This window comes from Mesoplodon bidens (assembly GCF_964165515.1).
Source record: "Mesoplodon bidens genome assembly, chromosome: 19".
Classification (NCBI taxonomy): Eukaryota; Metazoa; Chordata; class Mammalia; order Artiodactyla; family Ziphiidae; genus Mesoplodon; species Mesoplodon bidens.
Window position 1 is genome coordinate 32,143,083 of NC_138179.1, and position 14,275 is coordinate 32,157,357.

Sequence of the window (14,275 nt, forward strand, 5' to 3'; positions counted from 1 at the left end):
AAATTGTTGACATTTTTGCAGTCATATATATAGTCTGGTCTTACTAAGCATTTATTTAAAATTTTGGGTTGATATTTTATTGTGGGTTGACTTCATTTACATGAAAATAGTATGGAAGTTTATTCTTTCTTGTGTAACATTGATTTGTTAAGATGAATCTGCCATGGGAAACAAAAACTTTGAATTACATTTTGTCTTGTGCCAAAATACAGAACCTCATTTAAAAGAAGCCATCTAAAATGGACTGTGATCACATTTTATAGTGCACACTCCAATGAGGCATCGTTTTACATGAGTAAGACTTGAATTGTGGAATCCTGGACTCCAGGGGGTCACACAGACCCAGATGATGATGGTGCTAACCCATTATGTGCTGCAACTTGTGTGGTTCTCTTACAGTTTCTGACTTTTTTAAGTTCAGAGAAAATGTGGGAAGTATGAGGGGTCAGATCAGGTAGCAGACAAAAACCTGTGATGTCTTTAGGGGCCAGCAGGCCAGAGAACCTGAGGTTTGGTTCTGGCTGTCACAGGGGAGTGGAGTTCTGGACTTGAGGAAACCCAGGGGAGGATGTGTGCATGGTTGGTCATTAGAAGAATGATTCTTGATCTGTGATCTCCATCTCCCTTTCTTCCCTTGAGTCCCGTGCTTTACTCATTTTATTTACAGAAAAAAAAAATGCCATTTATTAGGTAATAGTAATTCATCTTTCCATTAAAAAATTGGTCAGAGGCCTGTAGTTAGAAGTCAGTACAAGAAAATTGACAGTACCCACTTGATAAAATCCTAGCCGAAAGTAAAGAAACTTGACATTTTAATTAGTCTGTGCCAATTAGTTTTAGGAAAAGGGAGACTTTTCTTTACCTGTTTGAAATATTGACAAATAACTCTAGGGTTTCCTTTATTACTTTTGCACTCAGGTTGGAAACTGCTGGCTGGAAAATCAGTTAAGAAGAAAAAGGAGAATAAATATACTATTATACTGTCTTTTATAATTAACCATGTAATTACCTTTAGTAGTATGCTTTGTTTGTGTGGATTCGAATTACTGTCTGGTGTCACTTGCTTTCAGCCTGATGAATTTCTCTTAGTGTTTCTTTTAGGGCAGGTCTGCTAGTAAAGAATTCTTTCAGTTTTTGTTTTTTCTGGGAATGTCTTTATTTTGCCTTCATTTTTGAAAAGTAGTTTTGCTGGATATTAGATTATTGAGTTATTTCTTTCAGCACACTGAAATATACTTTCCTACTGCTTTATTGCCCTCACTGTTTCTGATGAGCAGTCATCTGTTAATCTTATTGGAGTTCTTTGTAAGTGATGAGTTGTTTTTTTGTTGCTGTTATCAAGATTTTGTTTTTGTCTGTGACTTCTACCATGTTGACTATGGTACGAGCAAAGGAGACTGCTTGCTTCACCTGCTGTCCCACTCAGGCCCTCCCTGTGTGGCAGGAGGTGGGGTAGAGGAATAGGTGCCACCCAGGTGCTGCCAGCTGCTCATGGGCTCCTGTTGCACCTTGCTGGGGAAAACAACATCTCTGATGTTCATCCACTGCTGTAACCACCTGGAGTAGCTCTTTCACCCCAGGGAGCTGGAGCAGGTGGGAGCTGCCCCTCGGCTGCTGAGACAGTCCTGTAAGACAGGGCTGTGGGAGAGTGGGGCAGTCCCAGCCTTTCACTCTTCTTCCCGACTTCCTGTAGATTTTGTTGAAACAGTGCTTCTCAATTTCTTGGAAGCTCTTTGATCAATCTCCAGAGACTTTGAATGATTATCTGTTGGCCTTGACCAGCTTCATAGATGTCTCTCTGGGAAAGGGGTTTCCCCAAGCTCCTCATACCATTCCAAGTCTGTGTATTTTGACTACAGTTTTATGCTGCCTATGATATAAGGGGTAACAGAGGGACGAAGTGGAGAAATGGTTATGTGTTGCTTGTTCCTTATGGGTGAGAGCGCCATGTTTTCAATCCAGTTGACTCATCAGAATCCTTGGACAGTCTGGGTAGTTGTTTCACTTGCTGTTATTTCATTATAACAACAGGATGACTAGAGTCTATTCCTCTGTCATTCATTGAACTTATATGTGGAAGTGGGAACTGCATCCTGGCCATTAATCCTCGAGTTCTTAAAAGGAATAAAACTATCAAATTTTTGTATATTTACTATTATAAATTTAAGTAGATATTACTAACAAATAGTAAATAAATGATGTATTTAAAAGACATTAAAAAATTTCTCCTTCCTCTTTCTGCCCCTGCCTGACTGTCTATTGAGCTTGCCTTACAATACGTATTTTAAATTAGGAATCTATTTTCTAAATATACAGTAATCTCTTCACTGGCAAGGAGCGTGTTTTAGTAATCATTTTGTCCCCTACTGTGCCAAGCCTCAACACAATTTGTTTGATGAGTTCATCGAATTAAAGTAGATTAAACTACACTATAAGTTCTACTCTAATTCACTAAGTGGGGTCCAGAAAATCCAGATGGTAAAATATGGGCTTACTTCACTGCAAGGTTAATGACAGGGCTTGGGCGGAGTTGTACCATGAGAAGGCAGTGAACTCTGAAAGTCTGTCCTGAGGTCCAGATTTGCCCCAGTCCCAGCTGTGGTTTGCTGCCAGCTGTTGGCTGTTCTGTTTACTTATATCCACTGGGAGAGGAGGAAGGGTAGCCCTCGCACTGCTGAGACGTTGGCGGCGCTGACTCTAGGGCTCTCCTAATGGGTTTCATCGGCCTGAGCTACAGAGTGGACTGAGAAATACTGGGAACGTGGGGTTGCCGGTCCCACGCGCCTCTCTCTAAACAGGAACCCGAACCTGTCCCTATTTGAGAAGGGGGGCCAGGTGAGGGGTGGGGCCAATGGCCAGTTACATCATCTCTGATTTTCACGTTTTCACTGGGTGCACTATTGTAGAGATTTACCGCTTGAAATGTAAACAAAAATGTGTTCACATCAGCAAAGCCTTATTCCTGGTTCGAGGTGATTTTAAAACGACATTTGCTAAAATGGAATCCTTTGTGCATCGATTTCAGTTAGCATATTCTTTTCTCCAAGCACTTGTATAACTTTAATATGTATACATGTACGTTTGTTTAAAGGTCTTTGAAGTGGTGGAACGTGTGGAAGAGTTAAGAAGGAAGTGGCCAGTAGCGTGGGGGAAGTTAGATGACGGCAGTATTGGTGTGGTGACTCCGTATGCCGACCAGGTGTTCAGGATACGCGCTGAACTTCGAAAAAAGAGATTATCTGATGTTAACGTCGAAAGGGTGCTAAATGTTCAAGGTAACTATTAATGGAAATGAATTAAGTTATTCAAATGGTTAGACCTTAAAGTGTGTGCACATTTGATTTTTAGTTTTCAAGATCTCTTTTCTGGACAAGCAGTTATGTATTCATTTCACACCAAGTTCTTTAATGCCAAATTTGGCAATTCAAGGTCGAGCTCATTTACATGTTCGTTAAATTTCTATATCCAAATGAAAGAAGTATCAACAAATGGACTTCCTCCATGAGTTTACGTAAGTGCAAATATCTGTATGCTGTAGTTGCAATCGCAGTAGCCTACAACACCTATTGTTGTTATAATGTATCTGAGAACTACTTTGTTTATAAAGATTTTTAAAAACTTGTACCTGTCAAGCAAATTTTTAAAGGCATAGCTTGTTCTTCATCTAGATTTTCCTAAGTGAATAAAGCAACTCTTTTAAATTTTCATGTAATTAGTTGCTGTGAAATTTGTGCGTTTAAGTAAGTGAAGCAACACTATAATGTGAGTGCCAGAAAAGCCCAGTACAATCTGAGGTTTCATGGTAATATACAATAATAATAGTAATACAATTTCTAGATCATGGGGAAAAAAAATAGCTCCAGTGTACCATGCATTCAGGTGACGCAGAATTTGGGTGTGCATTTTAGAAAGAATATTACTAATAAACTAGGAAGAGTCCAAAAACGACCTAGCATAGTTAGTGGTCTAGAAACTGCCCTGTGGAGTCAGAAATGGTTGAAAGAACTAGGACTGTTTGGCCTGGAGAAGAGAGAACTAAGAATTGATGCTAGAACTGTATTCGCATCTGTGGAGACTTGTCATAGAATGAGGGAAGAGATGTGTCGATGTAAGAAAGAACATGTACAAACTAGTCTCTCTCTAGGCTTCCTTATGGAATCAGTTCTTTTGGGTGTATTTCCAGAAGTAGAGTTGCTGCATCATATGTTTGTTCTATGTTTAATTTTTTGAGGAACTGCCATGGTATTTTCTATAGTGTTTTACATACTAATTTATATTTCCACCTACAGTGAACAAGAGTTCCAGTTTCTCCACATTCTCATCAACACCTCTTATTTAGCAATAACATTTAAAAAATGAAATGCTCTTATTATATCCGTGGTTCAGAATAACAGTCCTCTTATTTTTAATTTTTTTTTTTTACAGGAAAGCAATTCAGAGTTTTGTTTCTTAGCACAGTACGTACAAGACATACTTGTAAACATAAACAGACACCAATTAAAAAGAAAGAGCAACTGCTGGAAGATTCCACAGAGGACTTAGATTATGGTTTTTTATCTAACTATAAGCTTCTCAATACTGCCATCACAAGAGCACAATCCCTGGTTGCTGTGGTGGGTGATCCCATTGCTCTGTGCTCTATTGGAAGATGCAGGTAATTATGTGTTAGTGTTTGAGACATTAAAGGGGGAAATGTAGAGTAATTTGCATCCCTATGCACATATTTATATGACCTCCTGGCTAATTAAAATCAAGTTTAGTCTTAACTAATACCCAGTTGGAACACAAAAATATATTGCTTTGAGCCTATTCATTATGTATATAAAATTGTGTGTTCATTGAATCAGTCATCATTCATAAGATGTTTCCTGAGTGCCTACTGTGTTCTAAGTACTCTTTTAGCCACTGAGGATACATCGGTGAACAAAACAGACAAAAATCTCTGCCTTTGTGGGGCTTAACGTTTTATTGGGGAGGAGAGGAACACCGACAGTAAGCAAAATAAAAACACTTTGTAGTATTTTATGTGGTAAGTTCAATGGAAAAGAAATAGAACATCAAGGGGCATTAGAAGTGATGGGGCAGGGTGGGCGGTTTGTGATCTCACATGGGGTGTGTGGTCAGAGAAGGCCTTACTGAGAAGCTGACTCTGGAGTTGAGGGTATGAGCTACGCAGGCTCCTGGGGTAAGAGTGCTCCGGGACAAGGGACTGACCAGTGCGAGGGTCCTGAAGGTGGTTTTGTGTGTGTGCATTATCTTTGATGGAGGCTGAATTTCATACCCATACTCCCCTCTTTTTTCCTTCATTATTGTTTTAGCTCGTTTTTGATGAGTTTCCTTCTCATTTTCTCTCAGGGCTTCTCAATGCAAATCTTTGTGTCTGGTTAATCCAGAGGATCTTAAAATTAGGGGGTTAAAAAGGGTTGTTACTTGTCTTGGGAAAGAACTGTTAGTATTCCTTAGATTGTAGTCATAAGGAGTGTTAAAATAGCAACATAAATAAAAAGTTTCTCTTTGTACACTTATGATTTATCCTAGTTAATAGGAATTTTAATTGTATGAAGCCAGTGTTATAAGACTTGGCCTACGCAGTGTTGAAAAACTATGTTACAAAAAAAATTTACAAAAAACCAGTTGAACAGAAATTTAGAATATTCTTTATGAAAAAGAAAAATACACGAGGGATTACTTAAAACTTAAGTATTCTAGGACCTGTGAGAGTGTGTTCAGAAAAGTAGAAAGAGGTGCCGATGGTCTCAAATATGCCTTGGGTAGTTATTTCTTCATGATGTGTTAAAATAGACAAAGTTGTTAGGAAGTGGCCCGTTTAAACAAAGTTTTCTGTTGCAATATAGATACAGCAGCATTTTATTATCTGTTTTCCTGTCTCAGCAGGAAAAAAGTATTCTATGGCAAAGGAGACAATTTGGGACCTTTAAGAATAAGCTGCATACATTAGAGTTTAAGATTCCAAAAGAAGTTAATATATTTTATAGGGGAAAGCCATTAACAAAGGAATCACGTAGAGTTTAATTTATGGTGACATTTTGAAGAATAACCTTTTATTTTTAAGGAAATAAAACTTGAATGGTCCATGATTTGTTTATATATAGCTAAACAGTTCTATTGTAAAATATCTTTAATTTCTTATTTAAAAAATAGATTTCCATTCATTTTTAGCCACTAATGACAAAAAGTTGGGGAAGGAACTATATTACTTCCAAGATACCAATGAATAAAACTAAGTCTATTAATTTGGCTTCCCTCCTGAGAAGTTCACTTTAGTTACTTTACTATTCATTGCAGATATATTTGGTTAGAATATTGCTGTGGTAGTTTACCATTTTTGTTTATATTTATCATTTGATAAATGTGAGAACACATACAGTTTGATTAGAATTTTATTAGATTAAAACATGTAAAATAGGCTGACATATTAAAAGCAACTAGAAACTGTTGTGGGAATAAATAGGTATAACAGTAGTCTTGAGTGACATTACTTTTGGACATTCTTTATAAATAACCCCAAACATTTACCAACATGCATATTTTTTTAAATCATTACCCCTTTCCATAGAGGTATATTACACTGTGAATTACATGAGATCGGCATTTTTCACCCCTTCTCTGACATAAGTCGTTATTTTCTCAGAGCAAATAGGTGAATGATTCTTCCTGAGGCCATACTATCAGAATGATCCAGGGCTAATTTTTAACTTGAAGCCAGGTCTACTGGTTGTTTATTTCTTACTACTCAGCTGGAGTGTGTCAAGGCCCTCAAATTAATTTATAAGCTAAGTAAAATATTTTCAGAGAGGTCAATACATTGTGTAGGGAGAGAAAATCATGTGACCCATAGCTGAATGGCAATGCTGATAATCTATGTTATTTGGACAATTTAATCAGCTCTAACCCAGGAGCTGATAGTTGAGGCTATGGATATTTATGCTTTACTCCTTCCAGTTTCATTAGAAATTAAATTAATCTCATAATACAAGTAAACCTGGAGGACATAATGTGATTCTTAGGTACTATACTAATGAAGGCGTGAATTCTTTGTATCAATAGTTTGAGTTAATCAGGATGTCTCCCTCCCTTGCTCATTTGATATTTATAAAAAACTAATATGATATTTCCGAATATTAATTAAGTTTTCAAGGAATAATTACTGTGTTTACTATACCAGTTTAGTTGTATAATCTTTTTTGTTGTAAAGGATTTTTAAACAGAATTTTTCTGTTAACCCTAAGTGAATGGAGGGAACTTTCCCTTCTCCCACTCGCCAAACAAACAAATATTAATGTAGTAGCTGCTGTTTATTGACAGCTTTCTCTATGCCAGGTGCTAGGTCAAGTGCTTTGTTCACTTTGCCTCGTTCAGTCATCCTAATAACCCGGTAATGTGGGTATTTTATTTGCATTTTAAATGGGCAGCCTGATGTAGAGTTTAAATTACTGCCCAGGACCACATAGCTACTAAGTGTCTCACTCACACAGATGTCAGATTGACCTCACTGGGTTACCCTGCCTTTCCGAGGAAGCGAGGCGTGTGTGCGTGGTTAAATCTACACTGAGTGAGGAGAGGTGATGGGGCGGGGTGGGTGGGGGGAAGGCAGGGCGTGTTCGTGCGTTTTTCCAAACCAGAGAGTTTGGAAGAGATCTCCCTTTGAACCGAATTTCTTCATTAGCGAATTCCACCTGCTCAGCGAGATATAAACCTGTTTCACACGTGTAGAGGTGTGTGTATGTGCACACACACCCTCTCTATGACCTGAGGACACCAAATGATTTTTCAATGTTTTATCAACGATCCTAGAAGCAAGGTTAGCATGAAAATGAAAGCAGACTTTGGGTTCATGCAGTGATTGAAAGTAAGGTTTTGTCTTCTGAAAGTAACACTTACATCACAACGTAGAGACACACTTGGCTTTTCTAACCAACATTACTAGAAAAAAAATTAACATGTTAACGTTTTAGGGAGGCACTGAGAATTGGTGAAGCCTTTAAATAATCATAGTGGTGAATTCTTCAGTCTGAGTGATGTTGAAATTCTCAAGTGATCTTCCAGTTATGTGTTCTGAAATGCCTCATAATGCCATGTGTAGTATTTCATTAAAGAATTGAGTCAAGGACAGTGTGAAATGGTCTTTGAAAGAGCCTTCGCAAAGAGAGAAAAAAGGAATATTTTTGGCTTTAAGAATTTTTGAAGGAAAGAATACATTTCTCTGAAAGTTTAAAAGTGAGAAATAAAAGTCTTCTTAGTGATAAAATAATAATAATAACACTGTTGGTGCCCTGTTTTACACATGAGGAAACTGAGGTATGAAGAGAGGTTAAATAACTTGCCCAACGTTACAGGGCTGCTGAATGACAGAGCCATGACTGAAGCCCAGGCAGCCTAGTTCTAGAATCCACGTGCTTGACCATTTTGCTGTTCCCTGGGGCTATCAAAAGGCAAGTGAGATTTAAGATGGAAATTCCAGGTTGCTTTTGGAATTAGTTGAACTTGATTAGCTTATAGCAAGTGTTTAGTGTTACTTCTGAAACAGTTCCTTTAACTCGGAGGCTGGTTCCTTGAGATCCCTGGGATCTTGTAGATGAAAACTGTCACCAAGCTACCAGCATCTTGTGACGTGTGAGGTTGTTTAAAGGTTCTGCTTAACTCGATGTTACTTCAGTGCAGTTGAGGTCAGTAAGAGCCGTATAGGGACAGGGTATGGAGCTTAAAAAGGAGCTTGGGGCCTCCCTGGTGGCGCAGTGGTTGAGAGTCCGCCTGCCGATGCAGGGGATACGGGTTCGTGCCCCGGTCTGGGAGGATCCCATATGCCGCGGAGCGGCTGGGCCCGTGAGCCATGGCCGCTGGGCCTGCGCGTCCGGAGCCTGTGCTCCGCAGCGGGAGAGGCCACAACAGTGAGAGGCCCGCATACCGCAAAAGGAAAAAAAAAAAAAAAAAAAGGAGCTTGAAATGGAGCAAGTTCTAGCATTTTGGTTACGTAAGCTGGAAATGAAAATGTTATAATACATTAAAATTAAAAACTGAGCTGTAGTAAAGTCACTCCATTCTCTCCTCATTTTGCTGTGTCTTGAAGTTCACACGAATATGAAATGCCACTCTATGAAATTGTTACTTTATTAGACCAAAAAAACTTCCTTTTTAACACAGGATGTAGTAGAATTGTATTGATAAACAATAATACAATTGAATATTTTGGGGTTCTTTATCAAAAGGGTAGGAAAGGTTTTGGATTTTAGATCCTGAGTGCTATGTTGAAGACAGTCTTTCCTTAGCTGTCAGACTATGAGACAAAAAATTTGATTCCTATGGAAAGGTTCTTAAGAATAAAAATAAAGGGCAGCTTTCAGTGTGCATTTCTTAGCAACACACACTTCCTGTAGCTGAATGAGTATCTTGTTAGCCTTTATGTCTTATTGTTGGAAATACATATTTAATATTTTATAGCATTTTTACCTTTCCTATTGTTGACATGAAGGCCTGAAATTTTTTCTGGACCCATTTCTTAAACTCATCTTTAAAAAATTAGAAAAGATGGTAGAAAGCATATGTAAGAGAAACATAGTTTGAAACGAAAATCTGCAAAGTTTTATGAATGTATTAATAACTCCATGCCCATTCATATACTAACTTTTATAATATAAACCTTTTTATTTATGCTTCTTGAAGCCATCTTGATTACCTGCTGTCCACCTGGACACAAGGATACCAACTTGGGAAGAAACCATATCACATATCTTTTATAGCATAATAAAACATTATTTGAACCTCATACTAAAGATAGGTATGCATATTTATAATAGTCATTTAAAATCCTAAAACTTCTTATATGTTATCTTTTGTAATATATAATATTTTTAATATTTGGAGATCAATTTTCAAAACTTCAGGAACAACAGTGTACAACTGGATTAATTTTGAATGTATTTTTCTCCTTTAGTATTTATTAATTTGATTAGAAGATAAATAATCATCATTAAAATTAGCATTCCAGGGCTTCCCTGGTGGTGCAGTAGTTAAGAATCCGCCTGCCAATGCAGGGGACACGGGTTCGAGCCCTGGTCCAGGAAGATCCCACATGCCGCGGAGCAACTAAGCCCGTGTGCCACAACTACTGAGACTGCGCTCTAGAGCCCGCGAGCCACAACTGCTGAAGCCCACGCGCCTAGAGCCCGTGCTCGGCAACAAGAGAAGCCACCGCAGTGAGAAGCCCGTGCACCGCAGCAAGAGAAAGCCCACGAGCAGCAACAAAGGCCCCGTGCAGCCAAAAATAAATAAATAAATTTATTTTTTTAAAAAAAAATTAGCATTCCAACTTCCTGTGTTTTTCATAATTTAATTCTTTTAACATAGTCAATTAATGTTATGAACTTTGCTGTGACAAGCGTCAGTTAATTAAAAGAAAAATATAGGAATAACTGGTTATTTCTTAAGTTCCTTATGAGAATTATTTACTTTGTGGTTCAGATTTATGTCTGAATTGGCTTTTCTTAGTCATCCAGCACCAGGCTACTTTGGCCCCATAATTCAAATTTGTGCGTGTGTGTGTGTGTGTGTGTGTGTGTGTGTATGTATATAATATATATATGTATACATACAAATGTGTATATGATGAGTATGCCTAGAAGTACAAATCTTTGACAAAATGAGTTATCAATTTTGAAATCCTTGCTTACTGTGTGGATAACAAAATCTGTCATTCCGAATTAGTGTGCATAGTTGAGCACTGACCGTGTTACTTTCATTGATCAGCCAGAATTAATGGAGAGCAGAATTTGTATGTTCCACAGTATTAGACATGACTGTAGTTTCAGAAGCAAACTTCTGAAGTCTTGTGATCTGGTGGGAAGATTATATCTGAATCATAGATGAATACTGGGCCTAAGGATTTGGGGTTGGGGTGGGGGAATTCGAAATTATCTTTAGTTGCTTTTAGTCATTTCTGTGATCTCATCCACTGAAATTATAAACTGATCTTCTAAATCTTTTCTGTAGGAAATTTTGGGAGCGGTTTATTGCCCTGTGTCATGAAAATAATAGCCTACATGGAATCACTTTTGAACAGATCAAAGCTCAGCTAGAGGCTTTAGAACTAAAGAAGACATATGTGTTGAATCCACTGGCACCTGAATTTATCCCCCGGGCTCTAAGAGTGCAGCACACGGGAAATACCAACAGATTGCAGCAATCACCCCCCAAGGTAAAGCCTGTCAGTGAAATTAAAGAGGTTAAACAGAGAACAGTGCAGAGACGTCAGAGCTTTCTTGGGCTGCAGGTTACTTTACGTGTTGGAATTGAAGATTACATTTGACAGCAACCAGTTTCTGCAAGGAGCTCGTCCAGTGTGGACCTTAAGTGAAAATACAGTGTGGTATTTAGCCATGCTGCTTGATGGCATAATCATCCTCAAAAGGTTTTCAAGGGGACTTCCCTGCGGTCCATGGGTAAGACTTCACCTTCCAATGCAGGGGGTGCAGGTTTGATCCCTGGTCGGGGAGCTAAGATCCCACATGCCTCACAGCCAAAAAAAACAAAACATAAAAAAACAGAAGCAATATTGTAACAAATTCAATAAAGACTTTAGAAATGGTCCACATCAAAAAAATCTTTAAAAAGTTTTCAGGTACCTGATTAGGTCTGGTGCCCTTTGTATAATATAACCTCCTGGTCCTCTCTACTGATAGACTTATTTTAGCAAGATGTGAATAAAACAAAGCAGTTTAAAAGACCGCCACACATATTAAAAGCATGCTCTTATAGAATATTATATAGCATGCTCTCATAGCATATTTTTTTTTACAAGGAATAATATAATAGCAGTATTTGTATAAAGAAAATAGTTCTAACCTCTTGTTGATGACCAATTCAAGTGGTGTTTAACACAGTGAGAAAATCTGGCTGACTGCTTGAAGGTTCCTTTAATTGACTTTGACCAGTGTTTGTTGTATAAGAAGTAGTCCAGTCATTGGGATGGGATGGGGGGGAATCAAGGCCCCCATGTCTACTTTCGAACTATAGTTATTTTGGGCAGAAACAGCTGGTTTATTTGCTAGATTGCCTGAAAAAAAAATGCTTGCACTTACCATCTAGAAAAGAAAGTTATGAGAGTGGCATGTTTAGTATTTGTTCTGGTTTTTGGGTGTATTTATAGTCATCAGCTTGATATTAAACTTATTGACATGAGTTAAGAGAGTATGCCAGTTTGGGGCTTCATTTTAAAAATGTAAAGCTTAATGTGTAAGAAATAATTATTGGTTTAATATCTTGAGAAGATCTTTTAGCTGAGTAAATATTAAACTGAGACGAGAACTGCTTTCTGTTTTAATGTACTGTTTGAGTTTAATAAAAATGGACCTGATATACAATAATGCTTTAGTGACTTGGAATTAAGCAGATTAAGCATTTTGTGTAACTGAATCATCTAGATTTCTAAAGTTTAAACTGTTGATAAATTAATAATCAACTTATTTATCAAATAGTTAAATTTCTTCTATGTGACAGCTGTTACGGTAGGTAGTAGAGAAGCAAATTAGCCCCAGTCTTCTTGTGTTGGAGGGTAACGGTCAGAGGAAGTACCACTCCACCACAGTGGAGATTTCAGGGTAATTTCACCGAGTGGATGGAGTGAGTGGGAGATTGGGGAGACTGTCAGAAACTAGAACAGAAGCTCCCTTAGGGCAGAGATTTTTGCCTGTATAATTTGCTGCTCTAGCCTCTGTGCCTAGAACAACATCTGGCTTATCACAGGTGCTTAGAAGTATTTTTAAGATTAATGAGTGAAGCTTAACAAAGAGCTCATACGAAAAGCAAGAGGTGTGAGAGAGCAGGCTCTCCAGGGAACAGCAAGTAGCTTAAAGTAGGTGAAGAGTGGGAACTCAGTTAGAAACTTTTAAATTTTATTGTTTTTTATTTAAATGTTTCAGAGACATTATACCTTTTGCACATTCTTAAATACAATAACTACAATAAACTTTTTACTTAATTGATCAATGTTAGCATCAATTAATGTACCATAGATGCAGCTAGATTCAAGCCATGATATCAAATGTGTACTGACCCTAAGCAAGATCCTGTGATTTGCTTTTTTTTAATTTTAAAGGTAAAGAAAATATATGTTGAATCCACTTGCTTTTCCAACACTGTAAATTCCCCAAAGACAAAAATCCTATTCTGTATACTTCTTATGGCCCCTAGTGCCTAGCCCCACTCTGCACATAGTGGGTGCTCAGTAAGTACCTGATAAGTGAATAATGACTATGATGCATCCAGGAGAGTGCAGTGGGGCTTCCTTCTTTCAGTAGGAAGGCTGTGTAATTAAGGACCATAGCAGCCATCTCCCCAATTTTTTCTTTTTAACTTTTTGGGAAATTTTCTTCACTGATCCAGTAGATATCATCTGTTATTTCACTGTCACTAACACAGAGGTTCACTCAATTGTTTATATACCTGGTTATTTAAAGTTCTTTATATCATATATAATAATAATAATTTTAGGTAACTAAGTTCTAGTGAGCCAAAGGTTACTTTTGTCATCATCTCTCCCTTCACGCCCCAGTACTGTATTTTACTTCTATTAAATTGTTTTCAGGATTGAATTTGTACTGGAGTCTTTTTTTATCCAACTTTCTATTGTAGAAAATTTCAAATATATACATAAATAGATGAGTATAAGGAATTCCCTAGCATCCAGCTTCATTAACTATCAATTTATCCTTGATCTTGTTTCAGCTATCAGCCCACCACTCCACCACCACATATACGCACTGGAGAATTTTGAAACAAATTCCAGATGTTTTATTTCATATGCTAGAGTCTTTTGATGAAGGGGAATTTACTTCATTGCAAGAAAAGCATGCTGTTTCTGAAAATGGGATACTAAGCCATATAATTTCCCCCCAAGTTTCCTTAATGTTTAACTTTTAATGCAATTCTGTGCATAAGAAATATTAAAAACTAGTAAGGTTAATGTTAGCCTAAGACTTAAAATCCCAGTAAGATTTAATGTAGATAAAATTATCAGAAGGCTGGATGATGGTTAAACATGCACCAGGACCTGCTCCCTCAGGACTGTGTCTGGCAGCAAAGCCTACCCCTAGCTCTTTACCAATCGAATGGCTTTATTCTCCTCACTAAGATGTAGGTTCGCTGGTAAGGGTTAGTGAAGGTACAGATATTAGGGGATCCAGGAGCAGGTGGTCCTAGCTAAGACTCATTGCCCCACTCTCCAGGCATCATTTATCTGTAGGAAAGCATCTGTTTCACA

General features: G+C 37.8%; 1 protein-coding gene across 6 annotated transcripts in view; it reads left to right on the forward strand.

Annotated features, from left to right (window-relative positions):
• HELZ (helicase with zinc finger) overlaps nucleotides 1-14,275 on the forward strand; it is a 179,075-nt gene that overhangs the window by 100,961 nt on the left and 63,839 nt on the right. For all 6 annotated transcript variants that reach the window (XM_081219682.1, XM_081219680.1, XM_081219685.1 and 3 more), the window contains 3 exons: nucleotides 3,092-3,275; nucleotides 4,426-4,654; nucleotides 11,008-11,212. In XM_081219682.1, the coding sequence (XP_081075808.1) occupies nucleotides 3,092-3,275; nucleotides 4,426-4,654; nucleotides 11,008-11,212 (618 nt within the window). The remainder of the gene's footprint in view (nucleotides 1-3,091; nucleotides 3,276-4,425; nucleotides 4,655-11,007; nucleotides 11,213-14,275) is intronic.